Genomic DNA, 25,040 nt, shown 5'->3' on the forward strand with positions numbered 1-25,040 from the left:
TATATGTGCTTATAAGGCAGTCTTTAGATTGTATTCGTTGGAAGTGAAACTGTACATTTCAAAGTTAGGTTTAGAGAGCTAAATGTACATAGTCCTTTTCCATCAGCATGTTATAGTGTATATGAGATGTGAAGGTCTGTAGAGTGGCGGTCTGGCCTGGGTTTCTATGGTGGTCAATAACGGGCATCTTTTCCATGACTTCCTCTCTCTCTCTCTTTCTTTCTCTCCAACTCTCTGTCTGTCTCTTTCACTTTCTCTCTCACTCTGTCTTTCTTGGCGCCACCCAATACCTCTTCAACCTCAGAGTACCGTGAGTTCAATGCCTGGTCGGAATACGTCTTCAACCTCAGAGTACCGTGAATTCAATGCCTGGTCGGAATACCTCTTCAACCTCAGAGTACCGTGAGTTCAATGCCTGGTCGGAATACCTCTTCAACCTCAGAGTACCGTGAGTTCAATGCCTGGTCGGAATACTTCTTCAACCTCAGAGTACCGTGAGTTCGATGCCTGGTCGGAATACTTCTTCAACCTCAGAGTACCATGAGTTCAATGCCTGGTCGGAATACCTCTTCAACCTCAGAGTACCGTGAGTTCGATGCCTGGTCGGAATACCTCTTCAACCTCAGAGTACCGTGAGTTCAATGCCTGGTCGGAATACCTCTTCAACCTCAGAGTACCGTGAGTTCAATGCCTGGTCGGAATACCTCTTCAACCTCAGAGTACCGTGAATTCAATGCCTGGTTGGAATACCTCTTCATCTTCTAAAAAGTCTGAGTTTAATGTGTGGTCCAAATACAATCTGAACTGTACAAATGTTGAGAGCTGAGTTAATTAAATCTCTCAACATCCCTATTAGTAATATATTTTAATGAGTGGTCTAAATCAGTGTTTCTCAATGAATTTCTGAGTAATACACATTTTAGTTCTAGCCCAGCTCCATCACACCTGATTTAACCACTAGGAGTCAGGCCAAACACAAGCCCTAGCTTTTCCTAGTCAGGTCACATAGTTTGGAAGAAACTCCTGAAACTATGGTGGATGTGAAAACATTATCGTTTGCAGAACTCCGGATACAATTTGTATGTTCTATTGGCTTCCTCTCTATTTTCTTTCTCTCTGTCATCTAACTATAGACAGTATTAACGATACTCAAACGCAGGGGCGTAACTTTGGTTTTAGAAGTGGGGGGGACATACTTATTTATATATATTTTTTTATCCAGTCGGATAAACACTCCAAACAGCCTACCCGACCACACGGAGGCATCTTGTTTTGTATCACATTCCAATGATAAAACTGTGGGGGACAAAAATGCAATTTCAGAATGTGGGGGTGACATGTTTTCTACATTCTACATTCCTCCACATCGCAATGACTTCGATTTACTCCACTTGTGGCCACAGCTACAGTTGTTGGTTGGTTAGCGCTATTTTATCTTTCTCTCTGTAACTTAATGGCTTAATTCAAAGCAGAGCAGCGATTTTTACAACAAATCTGTTTTTCTCTCATGTTCTGCCCCTATGGTGGCCATCTGCTTTCAATTTCCCACCCCTCCTTCCTCGCTCCACTTCCCTCCCCCTCGGCAGTCCGGGAGGGCTTGATTGTTGGGCCTCTCTACTACCCAGCTGGCACTGATGACTGTAGGCCTGTGGTATTTGTCCAGTTTGTGTGGGGGGTGGTACATCTGCAGGACCCCTTAGGGAACACAGCTGGAAGGAGAGCAGTGGGTTTTAAATCTACATCTCTCTCACCCGTCTCTTTCTATTTATACTGAACAAAAATATAAACGCATAAACATTACAACAATTTCAAGGATTTTATTGAGTTACAGTTCAAATAAGGAAATCAGTCAATTTAAATAAGTTCATTAGGCCCTAATCTATGGATTTCACATGACTAAGAATGCAGACTTGGTCACAGATATCCCCCCCCCAAAAAAAGATATGGGCGTGGATCAGAAAACCCGTCAGTATCTGGTGTGACCACCATTTGCCTCAAGCAGCGTGACTCATCTCCTTCTCATAGAGTTCTACAGGCTGTTAATTGTGGCCTGTGGAATGTTGTCCCACTCCTCTTCAATGGCTGTGTTAAGTTCCTGTATATTGGTGGGAACGTGAACACACTGTCGTACACATCGACCCATTGCATCCCAAACTTGCTCATTAGGTGACATGCCTGGTGAGTATGCGGACGATGGAAGAACTGGGACATGTTCTACTTTTGTGTACAGATTCTTGCGACATGGGCCCGTGCATGATCATGCTGAAACATGAGGTGATGGCGTCAGATGAATGGCACGACAATGGGCCTCAGGATCTCGTCACGGTATCTCTGTGCGTTCAAATTGCCATCGATAAAATGCAATTGTGTTCGTTGTCTGTAGCTTATGCCTGCCCATACCATAACCCCACTGCCACCATGGGGCACTCTGTTCACAACGTTGACATCAGCAAGCTGTTCGCCCACCTGACGCCATACACGCTGTCTGCCATCTGCCCCGTACAGGATTCATCCGTGAAGATCACACTTCTCCAGCGTGCCAGTGGCCATCGACGGTGAGCATTTTCCCACTGAAGTCGATTACGATGTCAGGTCAATACCCTGGTGAGGATGACGAGCGCGCAGATGAGCTTCCCTGAGACGGTTTCTGACAGTTTGTGCAGAAATTCCTTGGTTGTGCAAACCCACAGTTTCATCAGCTTTCCAGTTGGCTGGCCTTAGACGATCCTGCAGGTGAAGAAGCTGGATGTGGAGGTCCTTGGCTTTGGGGGGGGGGGGGGTTACACGTGGTCTGTGGTTGTGAGGCCGGTTGGACGTACTGCCAGTTTCTCTAAAACAACGTTGAAATCGGCTTATGGTAAAGAAATGAACATTCAACATTCAATCTGGCAACAGCTCTGGTGGATATTTCTGCAGTCAGCATGGAAATTGCACGTTCCCTCAACTTGAGACATCTGTGTCATTGTGTTGTGTGACAAAACTGAGCATTTTAGTGTAATTGTATTGTCCCCACACAAGATGCACCTGTGTAAAGATCATACTGTTTAATCAGCTTCTTGTTATGCCACGCCTGTCAGGTGGATGGATTATCTTGGCAAAGGAGAAATATTCACTAACAGGGATGTAAACAAATGTGTGCACAAAATTTTAGAAGAAGTAGCTTTTTGTGTATATGGGACATTTCGGGGGTCCTTTTATTTCAGCTCATGAAACATGGGACCAACACTTTACATGTTGTATTCATATTTTTGTTTAGTATACCTATCACTCACTCTCTCAACCACTATCCTTCTTTGTCTTACTCTCATTACATCTGTGTTTACTGTATGTCTACCTCTGTCACTCTCTCCTTCTCTCTTTAGCCTACCGTTTACTGTCTATTTCTGTTCATTAGTCCTGTGCTGTTATGGAAGGCTATCTGTAGGAGCTGTGAGTAGAAGTACGGGGGAGTGTATGAACACCTGTGTGTGTGTAAGGTAATGGGGATATGTCTGTGTCTGTGTGTGTGCTTGCCTGCGTGTGTGTGTGTTCCTGAAGAATGTGTGCTGATGGGGAGGTGTGTGTGATGAGTCACAGCCCTGCCTGCTGTGTTGTGGTTCTCAGGATGTGGCTGACTGCACAGCCCACTGGTTGTAGTAGTGTTGCGAAAGTCCCACCCCTGTGGACACAGAAACACACGAGGTCTGTTCCATCTAAACACACTGACCGTTATCTTTGCACACAAGGGTCAGAGGCAGGGACATAAACAATGATTATCTGCCGCGCACACACACACACACACACACACACACACACACACACACACACACACACACACACACACACACACACACACACACACACACACACACACACACACACACACACACACACACACACACACACACACACACGCGCCTTTAAGTACTTTTGATCATTTGCAAACCCCATATTATTATGCACAAAGTCACTACTCTCGGTTTTCTTGTATTATTGATGGAAAAAACAATAACAACTGGATCAGAGTATTGTCCTCTGCTGACGCTAGTGGAATGGACCTATGGTACCTAACTAACTGACACTAAATGTTTTTAGTACATTCATCCCCTAGTGTTTGTGTGCTCAAGTGACCACTGGAATGCAGGATTATGCATCCCAAATGGCACCCTATTCCATACACAGTGCATTGATTTTGACCCGAGCTCTATAGGCCCTGGTCAAAAGTAGTTCACTATATAGGGAATAGGGTGGGAATAGGGTGCATTTGGGACGTAGGCTAAACCTATGGTCCTCCGTAGCCTCAGACCTCCGTGTCAGGCTTGGTGTGTTAGACAGACTCTAACAACATCCTCCCACTGTGTTGATTGACACCAGCACTGCAAAGACAGGGCCCAGGGGTCTTACTGAGGTCTACAGTCTTCGTGCCAATTTGACAGTTGTTCACGACCCAACATTTGACCATGTGTTTGTCATTGAATGGAAGTATCAGGAGTTTATGTTGACCATGTGACCTGAAGAGGAGAAATAGAAACTCTGACCTCTAGTTCTAAATAATATATGCCATTTAGCAGACGCTTTTATCCAAAGCGACTTACAGTCATGTGTGCATACATTCTACGTATGGGTGGTCCCGGGGATCGAACCCACTACCCTGGCGTTACAAGCGCCATGCTCTACCAACTGAGCTACAGAATTATTATATTGTATTATATTTATTATTATATTACCTCTAGTTCTGTCACGTGGTCAGGAAAAAAGTCCCAGTACTACTTCTAAACATCCACCTTTTGTTACGACATGGTTGTGGTTCTTCACTCGTTGTCCCTGATCCCTGAACAAGGAGTTACCTTGGCCATGTGACCAGACTAGGAATAACTCCAAGCCCTAGTAATGTATAATATCTGGAATATCTGGTCTGGCACCATTGGCTGTGTGTCTCTGCCTTTCCCACCTGTAGCTCCTAACTGAGGATGTCTTGATGTTGATCAGGGAGTCTGTTGTGCGGGTGTTTTTGAGTTGATCTGAAACCTGGTGTAGCCAATACAGGTCAGGCTGTCTGTGCTGTAAACACAGTATCGTGTGCATCTACTGGCCCAGAAACAGAGCTATACGGAGAATATAGAAATTAGAACATAGAGAAATCTACTACATGGAGCACCGAGGAGTGATGAGTAGTGGGGTTTCTACGGTGTTCAATAAAGTGGCTACATGAGGATCTCATAACACGTACATAACACATACATAACACGTACATAACACGTACATAACACGTACATAACACGTACATAACACGTACATAACACGTACATAACACGTACATAACACGTACATAACACGTACATAACACGTACATAACACGTACATAACACATACATAACACATACATAATGCATTCAGGGGTGGTCCGTTGTCGCTCAGTTGGTAGAGCATGGCACTTATAATGCCAGGGTAGTGGGTTTGATTCCCGGGACCACCCATAGGTTAAATGAATGCATGCATGACTGTAAGTTGCTTTGGATAAAAGCTTCTGCTAAATGGCATATATTATTTTATACTGTAACCAGTATAGCAGTACATAGCCGGAGATAGACAGTGCTAGAACTACAGCTCTGCAAGGAGAGTAGAAGGATGATCTACTACATGGAGCATTGACAGATAACTTGTGATGGTCAGGAGTAGGGTTCCAAAATTCTGGGAACTTTCAATAAATTCCCAGTTTTTTGCCAAATCCCAGATTGGAGGAAAAAGCAGGAAGTACAGAATCCTCCAACTAGTATTTCTGGAGAACCAGAGAATTTATTGAAGATTCCCAGAATTTTGCAACTCTAGTCAGGAGACGACATCAGTTTTCACAAAGCATCTCAGAGCAGGAGTGTTGATTTAGGATAAGTTTTGCTTTTTAGATTACAATGATAACATGAAATGTAAAAAAAAAAGAAGGTTTTATTGTCACATACACACTTGCAGTGAAATGTGTTGTTTTACAGGGTCAGTCATAGTAGTACAGCAACCCTGAAGCAAATTAGGGTTAAGTGCCTTGCTCAAGGACACAGATTTTTCGCCTTGTCGGCTCGGGTATTCAAACCTTTCGGTTACTGGCCCAATATGTTGCAAATAACAGATTACATTTGACAAATATCTGACAGCCTCTGCTTACTGGAGTTGGTAAAAACATTCCTTGTAAGATCGTTTTGAGGGGACTGTCCGGGGCTCCAGGCATAAGCATCTCATATCTCTTAGGTTCCCCGGAGTTAGAATAATAGGTGCAAGTTAGACATTTGGTTGTGCATCAGCAGTTTTTCTCTTGTTTTGACAGTCACTCACAGCCGCTCAATTAACCCTGACCTCCAGGGGGCCCCCATTGATTTTGTTAGTCACTCTCACTCAGATATCATTAACATGGCATAAGTCATTACAAAATGTGTAGAATTGTAGGAAATTAGCATTAAAACTGCAAGAATGTCTCTCTTTACCATGGAAAAATGTGTAGAATTGCATAAAATGTGTTATAAAATACTTACACACCAAATCTCACTTAGGTTCCCCAAAAGGTTAGAGCCGGCCTTGGGACTGTCCAAATAACGTCTTACCATGACGTTGTTTGTAATTGCGTCAGAGCGTTGCCTTTCATGCCTGTCTTAGAGCCAGGCCATGTCACCGTTTCCAGCTGTTCTCTCTCTATCGCTCGCTCACTCTCTCTTTCTCTCTCCTCAATCCCTCCCTTCTTCCATCTCCCTCTCTCGCTCCTTCTCTGTTACAGAGGGAGATGTTGTGTTGACGGTGGTTAAGGTCAATGTCATGTTGTTGTTGAACCCCTGGACAGTAACAGCCTATCATAGTGAGCTGCTGGACAGTGGCAACCTATCATAGTGAGGCCTTGGTTGCTCGTCCTCAATGACGCAAGGCGCTGGCGTAGGTTTACACTGGACCAGATGCTGATGATTAAGCTTTGCATTACTCACACTGGATGGACGGGACCAGAGGTATACATCTACCACCTCTCTCAACCCCCCTAAACTCCTACACACACACACACACACACACACACACACACACACACACACACACACACACACACACACACACACACACACACACACACACACACACACACACACACACACACACACACACACACACACACACACACACACACACACACACACACATCTTCCCACCTCCCTACAGACCTCTCCACCTCGTAATAACACTGTCTACCCCCAGAATTCTCTCGCCTCTCTGCCCTCTCCCTGAAATCTGGGACCAGCTTTGGGCAATTCGCTCCGCCTTGTAAGAAAACAAGCCTTAACAACTAATCATGGGCTTGGTGGTTTGTTGACTAGTTGAATCGGGTGTGCTAGTGCTGGGCTGGAACAAAAAAGTGCATTCTTAGGGATCCTTGAAAAGAAGTGTTTGTTTTATTACCAGAGTAGGTTGTAATATACAGGGATTTGCATCTGATGGGTGGGGTTCAGAATCCAACATGACATCAGCCGAACACATCAGCCATCAACCAGTGGGAGATCAGCCAACGCCAGTCAAGCTCCCTAATTAGTTCGTTTTGGCAGGACATACGCACGCATAGTGATTTATCCCCACAATGACATCAAACGTGCTTTTGTTTGCGACACTCTAGGGGGAAAAAGAGACTTTTACCCCTTCTTGCTGTTGTAGTAGCCTGGCTTAGATGAACCACTGCCAGTATGGAGGTGCTTCACAAATGGCACCCTATTCCCTATATAGCGTACTACTTTTGACCAGAGCCATTTGGGCCCTGGTTAAAAGTAGTGCGCTATATAGAGACTATGGTGTCATTTGGGACGTAGACCGTATGAACTCGGTAGTATGATGAGGAGGAGCCCCTCCCAGGGATATTAGCCTCTCGCATGCTTCATTTCATGGCTGGCAGAGTGTGAGTTTGTCTGTGTGTATGAGACAGAGTGTGGCCGAAAACCCTTCTCCTCTCTCAGTCTCAGTTTCTCAACTCTCCAAATGTTACAATATGCTGCATACAGAGGAAAAATATAAGCACCCCCCAAAAAATAAAGAACAAAAAGGGTAGCATTAGTTAAGCAAACTTTTTGCATCAGTCTTTATCTCTTTTGTGTTCTCACCATTTGTTTCAGGAACCTTGACCTTCTGACCTTGACCCACATGATATACACTACATGGCCAAACGTATGTGGACACACTTCATATGAGTGGATTCTGCTATTTCAGCCACCACTGTTGCTCACAGGTGTATAAAATGGAGCACACAGCCATGCAATCTCCATAGCCAAACATTGGCAGCATAATGGCTCGCACTAAAGAGCTCAGTGACTTTCAACATGGCGCAGTCAAAGGATGCCACCTTTCCAACAAGTCAGTTTGTCAAATGTCTGCCCTGTTAGAGCTTCCCCAGTCAACTGTAACTGCTGTTATTGTGAAGTGGAAACATCTAGGAGCAACAATGGCTCAGTCGCGATGTGGTAGTCCACACAATCTCACAGAATGGGGGGGCCAAGTTCTGAAGTGCGTAGCGCATAAAAATCGTCTGTCCTCGGTTGCAACACTCACTACCGAGTTCCAAACTACCTCTGGAAGCAACGTCAGTATGTCACGCCTTGGTCATTGTATCTTGTGTTTTTGTTATATGTTTGGGTAGGCCAGGGTGTGACATGGGTTTATATGTTGTTATTTCGTATTGGGTTTGTATTAATTGGGAGTGTGTATTATTAGGGGTGTGTCTAGTTAGGCTTGGCTGCCTGAGGCGATTCCTAATTGGAGTCAGCTGATTCACCCACCACGATTCACAGACCGAGCAGAGTGTGAACTGGCAGGAACTGGCAGGATCTGAAGGAGGACGATATGGATTATACTACGTGGGAAGAAATCGACAGGTGGGCGTCCGACCCAGTGGGAGTGCAGGAGCCCGCCTGGGATTCCCTACAGCAATGCGAAGAGGGCTATATACGGATGGAATCGAAAAGGAGAGCACGGCTATACAGAGCGAAAACCGTAGGTAATGGGGGAAAGCGCAGAGAGAGAGTGGCAGAGTCAGGAGTCAGACCTGAGCCTACTCTCCCTGTTAATTGTGAGGAGCAGCAATATGAGGACTTCTGGTCTTGGGAGATGATATTAGACGGAAAAGGACCCTGGGAGCAGCCGGGAGAATATCGCCGTCCCAAGGAGGAAATAGAGGCAGCTAAAGCGGAGAGGCGTATGTATGAGGAGGCAGCACGGCGACGCGGTTGGAAACCGGAAAAACAGCCCCAAAAAATTATTGGGGGGGAGCTAGAAGGGAGAATAGTTATGCCAGGTAGGAAACCTGCGCATACTCCCGGTGCTCACCGTTGGGCTAGAGAGACCGGGCAGGCACCGTGTTATGCTATGGAGCGCACGGTGTTTCCAGTGCGGGTGCAGAGCCAGCTGCGACTCATACCAGCCCTTCCTATTGGCCGGGCTAGAGTGGGCATCGAGCCAGGTAAGCTTGGGCAGGCTCGGTGCTCAAGAGCTCCAGTGCGCCTGCACGGTCCGGTCTATCCAGAGCCACCTCTACACACCAGTCCTCCGGTAGCAGCTCCCCGCACCAGGCTTCCTGTGCGTGTCCTCGCGCCAGTACCACCAGTTCCAGCACCACGCACCAGGCCTCCAGTGCGCCTCGCCTGTTCTCCTCTCCTGCGCTGCCGGAGTCTCCTGTCTGTACAGCGCCACCAGTGCTCCCAGTCGGCCCAGCGCGTCCAGTGCGCCTCGCCTGTTCAGCGCAGCCAGAGCCTTTCTCCTCTCCTGCGCTGCCGGAGTCTCCTGTCTGCCCAGCGCCGCCAGTCGGCCCAGCGTCACCAGTCTGCCAGGATCCGCCAGAAGTGCCAGTCTGCCAGGATCCGCCAGAAGTGCCAGTCTACCAAGATCTTCTAGATCGGCCAGACAACCTTAATCATCCAGGTCCACCAGCCAGCCAGGATTTACCGGAGCCTACTACCTGCCTGAGCTTCCTCTCAGTACTGAGCTTCCTCTCAGTACTGAGCTTCCTCTCAGTACTGGGCTCCCTCTCTGTACTGGGCTCCCTCTCAGTACCGAGCTTCCTCTCAGTACCGAGCTTCCTCTCAGTACCGAGCTTCCCCTCAGTACCGGGCTTCCCCTCAGTACCGGGCTTCCCCTCAGTACCGGGCTGCTTCGGTCCCGGGCTGCCCCTCTGTCCCGGGCTGCCCCGCTGTCCTGAGTTGCCCCTCTATCCTGAGTTGCCCCTCTATCCTGAGTTGCCCCTCTATCCTGAGTTGCCCCTCTATCCTGAGTTGCCCCTCTATCCCGAGTTGCCCCTCTATCCCGAGTTGCCCCTCTGTCCTGAGTTGCCCCTCTGTCCCGAGCTGCCCCTCTGTCCCGAGCTGCCCCTCGGTCCCGAGCTGCCCCTCGGTCCCGAGCTGCCCCTCTGTTATGTGGGGATCAGGGTGAGGACTATTAGGCCATGGTCGGCGGAGAAGGTGGATTATCCTAGGACGCGAAGGGGAGGAACTAGGACATTTATGGAGTGGGGTCCACGTCCTGAGCCAGAACCGCCACCATGGACAGACGCCCACCCGGACCCTCCCTATGCTCTTGAGGTGCGTCCCGGAGTCCGCACCTTAGGGGGGGGTTCTGTCACGCCTTGGTCATTGTATCTTGTGTTTTTGTTATATGTTTGGGTAGGCCAGGGTGTGACATGGGTTTATATGTTGTTATTTCGTATTGGGTTTGTATTAATTGGGAGTGTGTATTATTAGGGGTGTGTCTAGTTAGGCTTGGCTGCCTGAGGCGATTCCTAATTGGAGTCAGCTGATTCTAGTTGTCTCGGATTGGGAACCGTATTTAGGTAGCTTGAGTGCGTGTTGTATTTCGTGGGTGATTGTACCTGTCTTAGTGTTAGTCACCAGATAGGCTGTATTAGTTTCATTCGTTTGTTGTTTTCTTCTTCGTTATTTCATGTACTGTATTAGCTTCATTAAAAGTCATGAGTAACCTACACGCTGCATTTCGGTCTGACTTTCTACAAACAACAGACGAAGAACATTACACAGTACAGTAACTGTTTGTTGGGAGCTTCATGAAATGGGTTTCCATGGCCAAGCAGCCACACACAAGCCTAAGATCACCATGCGCAATGCTAACCGCTGACTGGAGTGGTGTAAATCTCGCTGCCATTGGACTCTGGAGCAGTTGAAATGCGTTCGCTGGAGTGATGAATCACGCTTCACCATCTATCAGTCCGACGGACGAATCGGAGTCTGGCGGATGCCAGGAGAACGATATCTGCCAGAATGCATAGTGCCTACTGAAAAGTTTGGTGGAAGAGGAAATAGGGTCTGGGGCTATTTTTCATAGTTTGGGCTAGGCCCCTTAGTTCCAGTGAAGGGAAATCTTAACACTACAGCATACAATGACATTCTAGACGATTCTGTGCTTCCAACTTTGTGGCAACAGTTTGGGGAAGGCCCTTTCCTGTTTCAGCATGACAATACCTCCGTGCACAAAGCAAAGTCCATACAGAAATTGTTTGTCGAGATAGGTGTGGAAGAACTTGACTGGCCTGCACAGAGCCCGGACCTTAACCCCATCGAACACCTTTGGGATAAATTGGAATGCCGACTGCAAAGCCAGGCCTAATCACCCAACATCAGTGCCCGACCTCACTAATGCTCTTGTGGCTGAATGGAAGCAAGTCCCCACAGCAATGTTCCAACATCTAGTGAAACGCCTTCCCAGACGAGTGGAGGCTGTTATAGCAGCAAAGGGGGACCAACTCCAAATGAATACCCATGATAAGCGAGTGTCCATTAACATGTGTAGTGTATCTTAAGATACAATCTAAACTTCTCTATTTTGTCCTCCCAGGCACGGCCTAAAGGTGAGGGTCTAACTCCATACCAGGGGAAGAAGAGGTGTTTCGGGGAGTACAAATGTCCCAAGTGTAAGAGGAAGTGGATGAGCGGTAACTCCTGGGCCAACATGGGACAAGAATGTATCAAGTGCCATATCAACGTCTACCCACACAAGCAGGTAGGACAACGTATGTGTGTGCACGTGCTCATATGTGTGCAGTTGTGCATGGGGTGTTTGTGGGTGTTTCCGCGTGTGTGCGTGTGTGCGCTCATGAGCTTTGTGTGTGTGTGTGTGTGTGTGTGTGTGTGTGTGTGTGTGTGTGTGTGTGTGTGTGTGTGTGTGTGTGTGTGTGTGTGTGTGTGTGTGTGTGTGTGTGTGTGTGTGTGTGTGTGTGTGTGTGTGTGTGTGTGTGTGTGTGTGTGTGTGTGTGTGTGTGTGAGATGGAGTCATTTTGTATGTTATGGAAAAAATATGCACAGCGTTCTTAATCATTATTACAAAACACTCAGAATATGGTTTGACAACTCAACCTCTTTAGTCAGGGGTTTGTAAGGGAAAGTGTATAAATGGAGGGGTGTGTTGAAGCTACATTTGTTTTAATGGTGAAATAACAGGCCTAATAACGTCCAGATACAGGGAGGGAAATGTCCCAAATGGCTTCCTATTCCCTATGCAGTACACTAGTTTTGTCTATGGTATAAGGGTGCTATATTGGACGCGAAAACCTGTGGCTGCTTACATTTTGTAGGCTGTTCCCAACTTGCCTGATTAAAATATCGTTAAAAAAAGAGCCTCAGAGTAAAGTAAGAGTGCTGATCTAGAATCAGTTTGCCTTTAAGGTTACAATGATTTAGATTATATGGACGGCTGGGACCTGATCCTAGATATACAGTGCCTTGCGAAAGTATTCGGCCCCCTTGAACTTTGCGACATTTATTGGATATTTCAAACTTTTTTTTAACAAATCAAAAACTTAAAAATTGTGTGTGCAAAATTATTCAGCCCCTTTACTTTCAGTGCAGCAAACTCTCTCCAGAAGTTCAGTGAGGATCTCTGAATGATCCAATGTTGACCTAAATGACTAATGATGATAAATACAATCCACCTGTGTGTAATCAAGTCTCCGTATAAATGCACCTGCACTGTGATAGTCTCAGAGGTCCGTTAAAAGCGCAGAGAGCATCATGAAGAACAAGGAACACACCAGGCAGGTCCGAGATACTGTTATGAAGAAGTTTAAAGCCGGATTTGGATACAAAAATATTTCCCAAGCTTTAAACATCCCAAGGAGCACTGTGCAAGCGATAATATTGAAATGGAAGGAGTATCAGACCACTGCAAATCTACCAAGACCTGGTCGTCCCTCTAAACTTTCAGCTCATACAAAGAGAAGACTGATCAGAGATGCAGCCAAGAGGCCCATGATCACTCTGGATGAACTGCAGAGATCTACAGCTGAGGTGGGAGACTCTGTCCATAGGACAACAATCAGTCGTATATTGCACAAATCTGGCCTTTATGGAAGAGTGGCAAGAAGAAAGCCATTTCTTAAAGATATCCATAAAAAGTGTCGTTTAAAGTTTGCCACAAGCCACCTGGGAGACACACCAAGCATGTGGAAGAAGGTGCTCTGGTCAGATGAAACCAAAATGGAACTTTTTGGCAACAATGCAAAACGTTATGTTTGGCGTAAAAGCAACACAGCTCATCACCCTGAACACACCATCCCCACTGTCAAACATGGTGGTGGCAGCATCATGGTTTGGGCCTGCTCTTCTTCAGCAGGGACAGGGAAGATGGTTAAAATTGATGGGAAGATGGATGGAGCCAAATACAGGACCATTCTGGAAGAAAACCTGATGGAGTCTGCAAAAGACCTGAGACTGGGACAGAGATTTGTCTTCCAACAAGACAATGATCCAAAACATAAAGCAAAATCTACAATGGAATGGTTAAAAAATAAACATATCCAGGTGTTAGAATGGCCAAGTCAAAGTCCAGACCTGAATCCAATCGAGAATCTGTGGAAAGAACTGAAAACTGCTGTTCACAAATGCTCTCCATCCAACCTCACTGAGCTCGAGCTGTTTTGCAAGGAGGAATGGGAAAACATTTCAGTCTCTCGATGAGCAAAACTGATAGAGACATACCCCAAGCAACTTACAGCTGTAATCGCAGCAAAAGGTGGCGCTACAAAGTATTAACTTAAGGGGGCTGAATAATTTTGCACGCCCAATTTTTCAGTTTTTGATTTGTTAAAAAAGTTTGAAATATCCAATAAATGTCGTTCCACTTCATGTTTGTGTCCCACTTGTTGTTGATAATTCACAAAAAAATACAGTTTTATATCTTTATGTTTGAAGCCTGAAATGTGGCAAAAGGTCGCAAAGTTCAAGGGGGCCGAATACTTTCGGAAGGCACTGTAAATGCTCCTAAAATAATTTTAGGTCGTGTCGTGTCTACACTTGACACTTACATGCGACTTTTGCTATCCGAAATAGAAGTTTGCATTGAAAAGATGGGTGGCTTTGTGGTCTGATTGTGTTTAGATCTGGCTCACCACTTCAGGAGGTGGTCAGGGATGCATTGTGTGCGAATTTCTCCTCCGTCTGGACCAGAGTATGTGAGCAGAGCTGGAGCGGAGCAAGGAGCAGAGCCTGCACAATTTGAGTGGAGGGCGGGGCGAGATTCCCAAAGGCTTGAGCATCGGCCTGCTCGCCCACAATTTCGCTCCAGTAGCACCCCACGAGCTCAGGGCATGCTCGGCCCAATATGCATTTGTAGTCTACTTGTGGGCTGCGGTAACCCCTTGCTTTACCTACTGTCATGGAATTTGCTAAATATTTTCATAAAGAAACTGATTAAATGCACAGGAGGAAGATCAAGGGGACTTACAAAGATGAGGACCAAGAGCAACAGAGGGAGTGCGGTGATGAAGAATCTTTGTGGAATCTGAAAAGACACGTATCTAGAAGTATGATGGTGTACTTACTATGTGCACATGCTAAAAGAAAGGAACGAGTTGGGTAGATAAGTAAGTGTGTCATTGTAGCAAAGTATTTATAAACCAAAAATCTGATCTCTTAAACGTTTTGTTCATTTTTGTTCTATTATCTATACAATAGGCCATCATTGATTTTGGCCCAATAGGCCTGGCATATTCTCACGTTCGAGGAGCTTTCTGTTTTGATTTGGGTTATTTTACCCCAAAAAATGTAGGCCTACCTATAGAAAATATATATATATATATAACTCTGCATCTCTGCCCAGCCTGGCAAGAGGAGCCAAACGGGTGTTTAGCATCCCCAGTGGCTCGTCAAGTGTGGAGAGGATATTCTCCATTATTCTCTGTTGGTTAAGTTGTGATGTTAATGAATGGAGTGAATTTGGAGTGGTATTTGTTTTTTTCTAGGAGCACGGAGCGGTTCTTAGCAGAGTGGTTGGAAAGGACATGGATCGATGGAACGGGATTTCCAACCACTCAACTCTGCTCACATGCTCTGGTCTGGACGCAATCAGGCTACCGAAAGCGCATACAGTTGGTGACACATTTTTATTATAATGTTGGAGGAAATACGTTCCTAGCATGCGAGGAACGTGTTTGCTGGCCTCATAAATGCTAGCCAGCTAGCTAATATTTATTTAAAAAAATTATTGCTTGGGTAGTTATGCTAACCCGTATGCAATCGCTTTAGCTTTGCTTGCTGGCTAGCTACAGAGGTTAGTAGCTACAGTAGTTAGCTACTGGCATCTGTTGTTGTTGAGTTATTAACATATTTGACCTATTCTACCATTTGTAGAATGCATACTGGCATTTTAATATAGCGCAGGATAAGGGAATCCGGACACACTGTGGACACAGTAGACATATTTAAATGTAGGTTTAGATGCATGACATGTTCGGAATTCCATGATCAGAAATCTATCATCAGAATACTAAAGCTGCATGAACTGTCAAGTCTAGACACGGCCTCACACTACTCTGAGACACTTTGTGAATATGGGCCCAGAGCTCTGTCACTTAAACTATTAATCACTCGAAAGCAATAAACTCCAAGAAACAGTTTAACTAGATGTTATAAGTAACTGTCCAAATATGTGACATCCAGAATTGTATTATCATTATCACTGTCATTAAATATTCCTTAATTCAATTAACTTGAAAATGTGTAAATGTTTTGTGTGTAGAATTGAGATGGGAGAAAGAGCTTCAGACGTACTTCCCCAGTTCCAAACATTGCATGTAACTTCCACACTCAATCTAGTCATATTTTCATTTCAACAAATTCAGTCAATTCCACCACTTAAAATACAGTTTTGGCTGCAGGAGGCCCAACTTGTAGTTCCCTGGGCCCTGGTCAAAAGTAATGTACTATATAGGGAATAGGGTACCATTTGGGACATAGACCTACCCCGCATACTATGGAAAGAGTATGCACGATTCACTCTTCTAGCAATAATGCTAAATTGGACAGAAAGGAGATGCCTTTTCTCAAGGAGGCTACATCTTCACTCGCTCTGATATTAAAGGGGCAACCTGGTATTTCATTTCTCCAGCCCAATCCCAACAAGTGGCGAGGTGACTGCTTTGTTATTGTTGTTGCTTGAATCCCAGATTGCCCCTTTAAACCATTATTGAAAGAGTGCAAGAAAACTTTATGGGAAAGTGAAAGTAGCTGTTGGGCTCTGCACAGTACATTCTATTGTATTTCTCGATAGTGATGATTGGCCACTTTAGCTATTTCTCCCTCCCAGAGTTTGGGATAATCGCTCAAACTCAAATGTACCTCTAGTCCCTACCCACAATTCTTGCACTTTTTGAGATCTGAGGGTTGGATAGCAAATGGACAAATGGTTATACAGTGTCCTACATAACTATTGGGACAGTGAAGCGTTTTTTTCTTCTTTTGGCTCTATACTCCCCATATTTGGATTTGAAATCAAACAATGACTATGAGGTTAAAGTACAGATTATCAGCTTTAATTGTATGGTATTTACATCCATATCGGGTGAACTGTTTACAGCACTTTATGTACATAATCCACCCATTTTAGGGGACCAAAAGTATTGGGACAAATTCATTTATATGTGTATTAATTATTTGGTCCCATATTCATAGCAAGCAATGCCTACATCAAGCTTGTAACTTTACAAATATGTTGGATTATTTGGCTATTTGTTTTGGTTGTGTTTCAGATTATTTTGTGCCCAATAGAAATGAATGGTCAATAATGTATTGTGTCATTTTGGAGTCACTTTTATGGTAAATAAGAATATAATATATTTCTAAGCACTTCAACATTAATGTGGTTGCTACCATGATTCCAGACAATCCTGAATGAATGGCGAATAATGATGGGTAAGAAAGGTACAGATGCACAAATATCATACCCCCCGATAAATGTTAACATATTTTAACCCGCAAAACACCCGTCTCAACGTCAACAGTGAAGAGCCGACTCCGAGATGCTGGCCTTCTAGGCAGAGTTGCAAAGAAAAAGCTAAATCTCAGACTGGCCCATAAAAATAAAATATTAAGATGGGCAAAAGAACACAGACACTGGACAGAGGAACTCTGCCTAGAAGGCCAGCATCCCGGAGTCGCCTCTTCACTGTAGACGTTGTTTTGCTGGTAATATTTAATGAAGCTGCCAGTTGAGGACTTGTGAGGCGTCTGTTTCTCAAACTAGACACTCTAATGTACTTGTCCTCTTACTCAGTTGTGCACCAGGGCCTCCCACTCCTTTTCTATTCTGGTTAGTGCCAGTTTGCGCTGTTCTGTGAAGGGAGTAGTACACCGCGTTATACGAGATCTTCAGTTTCTTGGCAATTTCTCGCATGGAATAGCCTTTATTTCTTAGAACAAGAATAGACTGAGTTTCAGAAGAAAGGCCTTTGTTTCTGGCCACAAATGCTGATGCTCCAGATACTCAACAAGTCTAAAGAAGGCCAGTTTTCAGCTGTGCCAACATAATTGCAAAAGGGTTTTCTAATGATAAATTAGCCTTTTAAAATTATAAACTTGGATTAGCGAACACAATGTGCCATTGGAGCATAGGAGTGATGGTTGCTGATAATGGGCCTCTGTACGTCTATATAGACATTCCATTCAAAATCAGCCGTTTCCAGCTACAATAGTCATTTGCAGTGTTTAACAATGTTTACACTGTATTCCGGATCAATTTGATGTTATTTTAATGGACATATTTTTTTTTTTTTTCAAAAACAAGGACCTTTCTAAGTGACCTCAAACTTTTGAACGGTAGTGTACGTTTTTTCAAGTCATGTTTAAAAAATGATCTGAGCGGTCGATCTCGGCCTGCATTTTGAATCAGAAAGTGATCTTGGCTCAGAAAATTTAGGTTACCACTGGTGTAGGGGACTAGGCGCACAAGTGCATAGGGGATAGGGCATAGGGGCTAGGGCATAGGGGTTGCTTGCTGCTTTGGATTTGGACATACAGCTACATTAGGATTTGCATGGATCTTCATCCATTCTTCAATGCCATTGAGGGTTCTACTATACTGTAACTATGGTCACGGTCACAACACCATATTCTGATAGAATGCTTCAAGCAATATCAGGCGACTTCATCAGATCAAACCGATGATGAGAATGTATTAAATCACCATTAAGCGCAGCATTCACAGTGATTATTCTCACCAAAGTCAGTCTTTTAAAATGGCAGAGAAAAGTCTGTTCGATGGAAACAGCTTGTGGGAAAAGCATGCTCATTTCTGTGTGTGTGTGTGTGTGTGTGTGTGTGTGTGTGTGTGTGTGTGTGTGTGTGTGTGTGTGTGTGTGTGTGTGTGTGTGTGTGTGTGTGTGTGTGTGCGTGTGCGTGCGCGTGCGCGCGCGCTTGCATGTGTGTGTGTTGTGGCTAGCACCACACTCACGGGCAAATTCCACACATTTGCTATGTCACCCACTTCACATATTTCCCCCTGTCAGCGTTTGAGAATGAACCACTAACCCCCAGGTACTGCAGACACACACACACACACACACACACACACACACACACACACACACACACACACACACACACACACACACACACACACACACACACACACACACACACACACACACACACACACACACACACACACACACACACACACACACACAGAGAGAGCTTGGCTCCAACAGAAAGGACTGAGGGAAATGAATTAAACATTGTGTATTTTTCTTATCTTCCAATGTTGGTATCTGATTTCCAGATACGCTTTAAACTGCAAGTCTTCATGTCCTCAACAGTTCCTGTTAGGTGGTGAGGTATAAAGCTATCCTGACCTGAGCCCTGACCTTCTAAATAGCATCAAATAGCACATTAGTCCCAGGAGTCTTTGACTGGTTCAGGCTCAAGATCAGAGTGAAACAATAAGCTCAACCATCACAGATGAGTTACCTTACGTTATAGTATTCTAGACTGTCTATGTGCTTCCATAGTTTTCACATTTCATGACTTTAAGAGAGGCATCCGGATATCTATAGCCGGATGGAATCTAGTTTTGGTTTGAAAAATATGTGTGGCATTCATTCAAAATAAACTGATCATAAAAACAGTTTTATCCATTTAATAAATACACAGACAAACCGGACAGATTGCAGTCCTTCAGTCCAAAACCCAAGATATTTAACTATCAGATCATTTTTCCAACGAAACATATACTTTGTCATCAAGTACATCCTATTTTGGAAGCCAAACTTAACATTGTGGGTATGTTTGATATGTATTTCATGTTATTATCATCAATAAGCCTTTAAAGCTAGTGGCAGATAGTCAAGGCGAAGGCTGGCTGCATTGTCTTCTTGCTCTGGTCCTTGGCAACCTGGGCCTTTATCCATAAAGTGTCTCAGAGTAGGAATGCTGATCTAGGATCTGATCCGTTCTGTGCATATCATCATATTCATTGTGATCTAATAGGAAATACGAAGCCTAGATCAGAGACACTTTATGAATACGGGCTCTGGTTTTGACAAGTTATAGAATCAGTCTGAGACTGTCGGTCTGGAAAAAATAACAGTATCATAACTAAAAACTCTGTAACAACAATGGGTGGGAAAGCAAATGATTGCTGAGGGATTGTATGTGATCGACATCCAACAAACCGTTGGCGCTGAACGATACCCTCTGTTGTCCTTCATATACTTTCCAACAAACCATTACTCCCAGTGGTGTAGCTGGTATTTTCATGCAGGTTTATATCAGCAAACATGTGCCTTGGACCTCTTTCTGGAATTATAGCATGCAGGATGGGGCTTTGGTCAAAGGTAGTGCACTACATAGAGGACAGGTTACCATTTGGAACGACGACTCTGTCATTATATCGTGTTAGCGAGAGAAGGAGATCTGTTAGGGTTATTTGCCTCAGCTCTGACACCAATAACAGAAACTACACTGACTCCAGGTCTGAAAAAATCCAGGGTTAGTTCTTGTGGCCTGAGATTTTGGAATACAACAGAGCTGGTTTGAGTCCCAAACCAACTGCTGGCAGATTGAAGGCTTTATGTTGGGTGTGTGTGTGTGTTTGTTTGTGTGAGTGTGGGGTGAATTGTCAGTGTGTGGTTAGCACCCAGTATACTGTAGAACTGAGGTTAACTCTTCCCCCTGTCATGTTATCACCATTGCAAACGTTTTATATAGTGTGTATACTTGTACGTGATGAGTCTCACTCTTCTCTACCTCCCTCCCTCCCTCCCTCTCTTTCATCCATCTTTCTCTACCCCCTCTCCCCATCTTTCTCCCTACGTAACTCTCCTCCCTGTTAGCGTCCATTGGAGAAGCCTGATGGCCTGGACGTCTCAGACCAGAGTAAGGAGCACCCTCAGCACCTGTGTGAGAAATGCAAAGTCCTGGGCTACTACTGCCGACGCGTGCAATAACACCTTAACATATACTCCCACCCCTTGCTTCAATCCTCCCCTCCCTCTCATCCATCCATCCTCCTTCTCCTCTCCCCATCTCCATCACCTGTTCCTCACCCCTTCCACTCCTCCTCCCCCTCCCTTGTTCCTCCTCCCATCCCCTCTCTGAATTAGTCGTTAAACCTCCTTTTGGGGAGGTTTGTCACTAAACACAGTTCCTGGTCATTATCCCTACACCTACTGGCCCTTTCTTAACGGTAAAGGAGTGAGAGAAACTGATCCAAGACCTGTACTTAGTGATTAAAAGCCCACAAAGTGCTCTTTCTAAACAGTGATAAAACCCCACAAAGTGCTCTTTTTAAAAAGTGAAAACGTGCCTAAATAATTGTATGTAAATATCCTCAATCATGACAGGGCCTTGTAGCCTTGTGTACCCCACGCAATGTGTGTGTGTATAATGTGATATTGTTCTCACTGACAGTATTGCCCTCTCCTTGATTTCATTACCTCACTTTGGGCTCTGTTGATTTTGTGGTTACAGAAGCGTTTTCCCTGCCAAGTGAAGTGTGTGTGGATGTTCTGAGTATTAAAACAGACAGAGACAGGGCTTCTAGTGATGGTAATGTAACAAAGGTCCCTATAAACCTTCTATCGTCATGAGCTCAAGTCGGGGTCAATGTCTGGTCAAATGTCAACCTATACATTAATAACTGTGAATGAATTATGAATTGATTATTGATTGATTAACTGAGGGATACCGCACCATACATCCCTGGCTTACATGTTATATGTGGTGTATTTATTATTTGTCGTCTGTTTGTCTGTTGTGCAATTTTAAATTGATTTTAACTGGGATATATACAAGTAACTCTCAAAATCTAGGAAACACCAACATAAAGTGTCTTAATAACAGGGCCAGAGCAGCTTCAATGAACCGTGGCATAGATTCTACGTGTCTGGAACTCTATAGGAGGGATGCGACACCATTCTCCTATGAGAAATTCCATCATTTGGTGTTTTGTTGATGGTGTTTGAAAACGCTGTCTCTGGTGCCACTCCAGAATCTCCCATAAGGGTTCAACTGGGTTGAGATCTGGTGACTGAGACTGCCATGGCATATGGTTTTCATCGTTTTCATGCTCAGCAAACCATTCAATGACCACTTGTGCCCCGTGGATGGGGGCATTGTCATCCTATGGTGGCATAGCCATGGTAGCCAAAATAATTGCAAAAATCATGGCCTGCCCAGCATTTTTATACATGACCCTAAGCATGATGGGATTTTAATTGTTTAATTATCTCAGGAACCACACCTGTGTGGAATATCCTGCTTTCAATATACTTTGTATCCCTCATTTACTTGTGTTTCCATTATTTTGGCGGTTACTTGTATATGAATGTGTAATAGTATACGTGTGTATGTTTTTATATCAAAGTATTATTGTGTAACTGCTTCTAATTGTCTATAGAAACTACTTTAGGTTGAGAATCGTTCTTCGTTTAGATGTAGTTCCGTGGTAATAACATTGTTGTTTTGTATTTAACATGCTATGCATTTACGTCAGCAATGAAATGAGTGTTTAGGTATTAATCGAGATTTACAAATTGACCAGCTTTGAAAATTCTTGTCCAAAGCCAAATGCAGTAAGAGACGTTTCTGTTATGATAAAGACTGAATATCCAGTTCCTCTTAGCCAATATAACATTCATATTTAGACTCTCAAGTGTTAGATTGAACCTATCTGCAATGCTGTAGTCTTTTTTTTGCCTAATACTTTACTTCCAAATAATCATTTTATTATTGTAATGAGTTCCTTGAAAAGTAATTCCTTCCTGTACTCTATGTATGCCAACAATATTCTTATTAAGGACTCAACTTCAGTAGTCTATTTGGTGTAGGATGCCGGTAGATTGACATGGTGGATTTTAGTTGATTAGAACTGGTATTTAATCTGGTATATACAGTAAATAAGTAATCCTTATGCATTTCAAAGTGGTTTTATAGTATACATATACCATTTGCAAATTCACATCTTTTTTAGGACTCACACCTGGCCAATAGAGTTGTTCCAATCTTGTAACGCTACTTTAAGAAAGCTTTATTAACCTAGAAATATGACAGTGAATCTAACTAATATCTTTTCCCAAGGGGTTTAACCCCTTCATAGTGTGTCAAACAGGTGACAGCAGTAAAGGATGTCTGGGGAGAGAGAGAGGTGAAGGGATGTAGGTAAGATGAATATAATGTTTGGTGAAGAAAAAATAAGTGGGAAAGTTGTCTTGTAACAGACATAGCCATGTTTTGTTTATCAGAGGAGTTTTGTAAGTGTGATGATGGATTAAGTTTACGTTTCTGTGTGTTTGATACCACATTATGATATAAACATTAAATAATGTCTTTAATAGAGGAGGTAACTAACCATTATCTCTGTTTTCAAAGATCTAGGCCTATACTTTAAACTTTATCGTTGGAGAATCTAGAGGGAAGAATATCTTTGTAATGTTAGGTTTAGTTGTATTTTAGCGATAGAGGTTATTGACACTTTCGGAACATTTATGTTGTGAGTATAGCTGAGAGAAGTTTGCTACCAATTTTCCAAGCTGAGGTGTATTTTTCAAATCAAAACACATTAGTTTCTCAAATATTTAGAATGTGTTTAATGGTTCTATAAAGGTTGAATTAATAGTTGTATATTTTATATTATCTTAAAAGTACCAATGTGCCTTGTAAAAAGAGAATAATTATTTTGAAAAATTTGAAGGAAATGAAATAAGAGGAGAATTGAACTTAGTTTAGAACTGGATTAAACTAAGTAACTCTGAGGTAGTGTTTTGCCAAGTTTGATGCAAGTTCAAGATGTGAATACAAATGGGAAAACAAATAACCTTACCCCATTAGAACTGAGAAGTTTCAGCTGGCTAATGTCTTCCTCTACACCATTTATTTTAGTTTGGATGCAGACAATCACACACACTCTAGCTAGTCTGTTGTCATGGAATCAACAACCATGTTATTTTGAAGTCAGTACACTAATGTGAATGAGGTTTTCACTAAAAGTTGTATACCTCATCCTTGTTCTCTGGGATTAAATCTGATCTCATTGGGGCTTTTAAAGGCAATTTCCGATTGAGACGATATGCAGTGTTTACTGTGAGTGGGATCTCCACAAATGCGCGAACATTTCCTTTAAAAGCTGCAATACCTATAACTCGTGATCGGATTGAATCCCGTCCTTGACATGATAGTCTGTTTATGACTTAATGATTGATTTAACAAACACAAGTAGGAGTTTAGTCTGTTGTCTTACATACAATGGGTGGATACTGAACAATGCCTTATGCATCATTTGTCAAAACTTGGACATCACACTCAGTTGGTTTTAGTTATATGGGGAGGTGAAGGATAGTTAGCCTGTTTCCAGATCTGTTTGTGACTCTTGACAACCCCTATAGTCATTGTGACAGCACAATTAGATCTTGAACCAGCCTACAGGATAGTAGTCTACTCATAAAATATTAGGCTTTATAATAGCGAGGAGATGCATCATAGCCATTATATGGATATTGTATTATCATCTGAACAAAAATGTTTTTTAAATCATATTTGATGTGAATCGTATTGATGTTGAGGGTTTTGTTCGTTGATTACAGATCATAGCAGATTATTATTTTCTCCCCACATAATGTGGGGATCAATTCTATATTTTCAGTACTGTAGCTAATACAATTGATCTGTTTCTCTGTCATATCTAATAAGTGTTATAAAACCAACTACAACCGAGCAGAACACTGCTGATATCCTATCTTTACAATATATTCTAGTCTTTATTCTCTTCCCAACAGTAGTGTATGTTTCCATTAGCCATCTCCGTTAGCTTGGGTATTAGCCAACTAAACCTAGGCCTAGATTCAATCAGCTGAGCAGCTGCTCTTGATCATTGTCACGAAGCCACACCCATCTCACTTGCGTTAGAAGATCAGAACGAGAAAGTGTAGGCTATATAGATTAAATAATTATGCTCAATTTGAAAATCATTAAAATAAATAATGAGGGCCTCCCGAGTAGTGCAGTGGTCTAAGGCCACTAGAGATCCTGGTCCGAGTCCAGGCTCTGTCGCAGCCGGCCACGACTGGGAGACCCATGGGGTGCCGCACAATTGGCCCAGCATCGTCCGGGCAGGGCGGGTGCAATCCATGTGGACACGGTCGCCATGTGTACAGTGTTTCCTCCGCGGTTGGCTTCTGGGTTAAGCGGAAATTGTGTCAAGAAGCAGTGCGGCTTGGCGGGTTGTGTTTTGAAGGACGCATGGCTCTCGATCTTCGCCTCTCCGGAGTCCGTACGGGAGTTGCAGCG

The 25,040-nt window shown here is 43.8% G+C and overlaps 1 protein-coding gene across 3 annotated transcripts in view; it reads left to right on the plus strand.

Annotated features, from left to right (window-relative positions):
* Positions 1-23,105, plus strand: part of LOC124038336 (zinc finger CCHC domain-containing protein 24-like) — a 62,184-nt gene extending 39,079 nt beyond the window's left edge. For 2 of the 3 annotated variants that reach the window (XM_046354097.1, XM_046354099.1), the window contains 3 exons: positions 11,827-11,991; positions 15,227-15,352; positions 20,591-23,105. In XM_046354097.1, the coding sequence (XP_046210053.1) occupies positions 11,827-11,991; positions 15,227-15,352; positions 20,591-20,704 (405 nt within the window). In that variant the 3' untranslated portion in view covers positions 20,705-23,105. The remainder of the gene's footprint in view (positions 1-11,826; positions 11,992-15,226; positions 15,353-20,590) is intronic. The other variant, XM_046354098.1, reaches the window with a different exon arrangement.
* The last annotated feature ends 1,935 nt before the right edge of the window (positions 23,106-25,040 follow it).

Source organism: Oncorhynchus gorbuscha, linkage group LG06 (assembly GCF_021184085.1).
Source record: "Oncorhynchus gorbuscha isolate QuinsamMale2020 ecotype Even-year linkage group LG06, OgorEven_v1.0, whole genome shotgun sequence".
Taxonomy (NCBI): domain Eukaryota; kingdom Metazoa; phylum Chordata; class Actinopteri; order Salmoniformes; family Salmonidae; genus Oncorhynchus; species Oncorhynchus gorbuscha.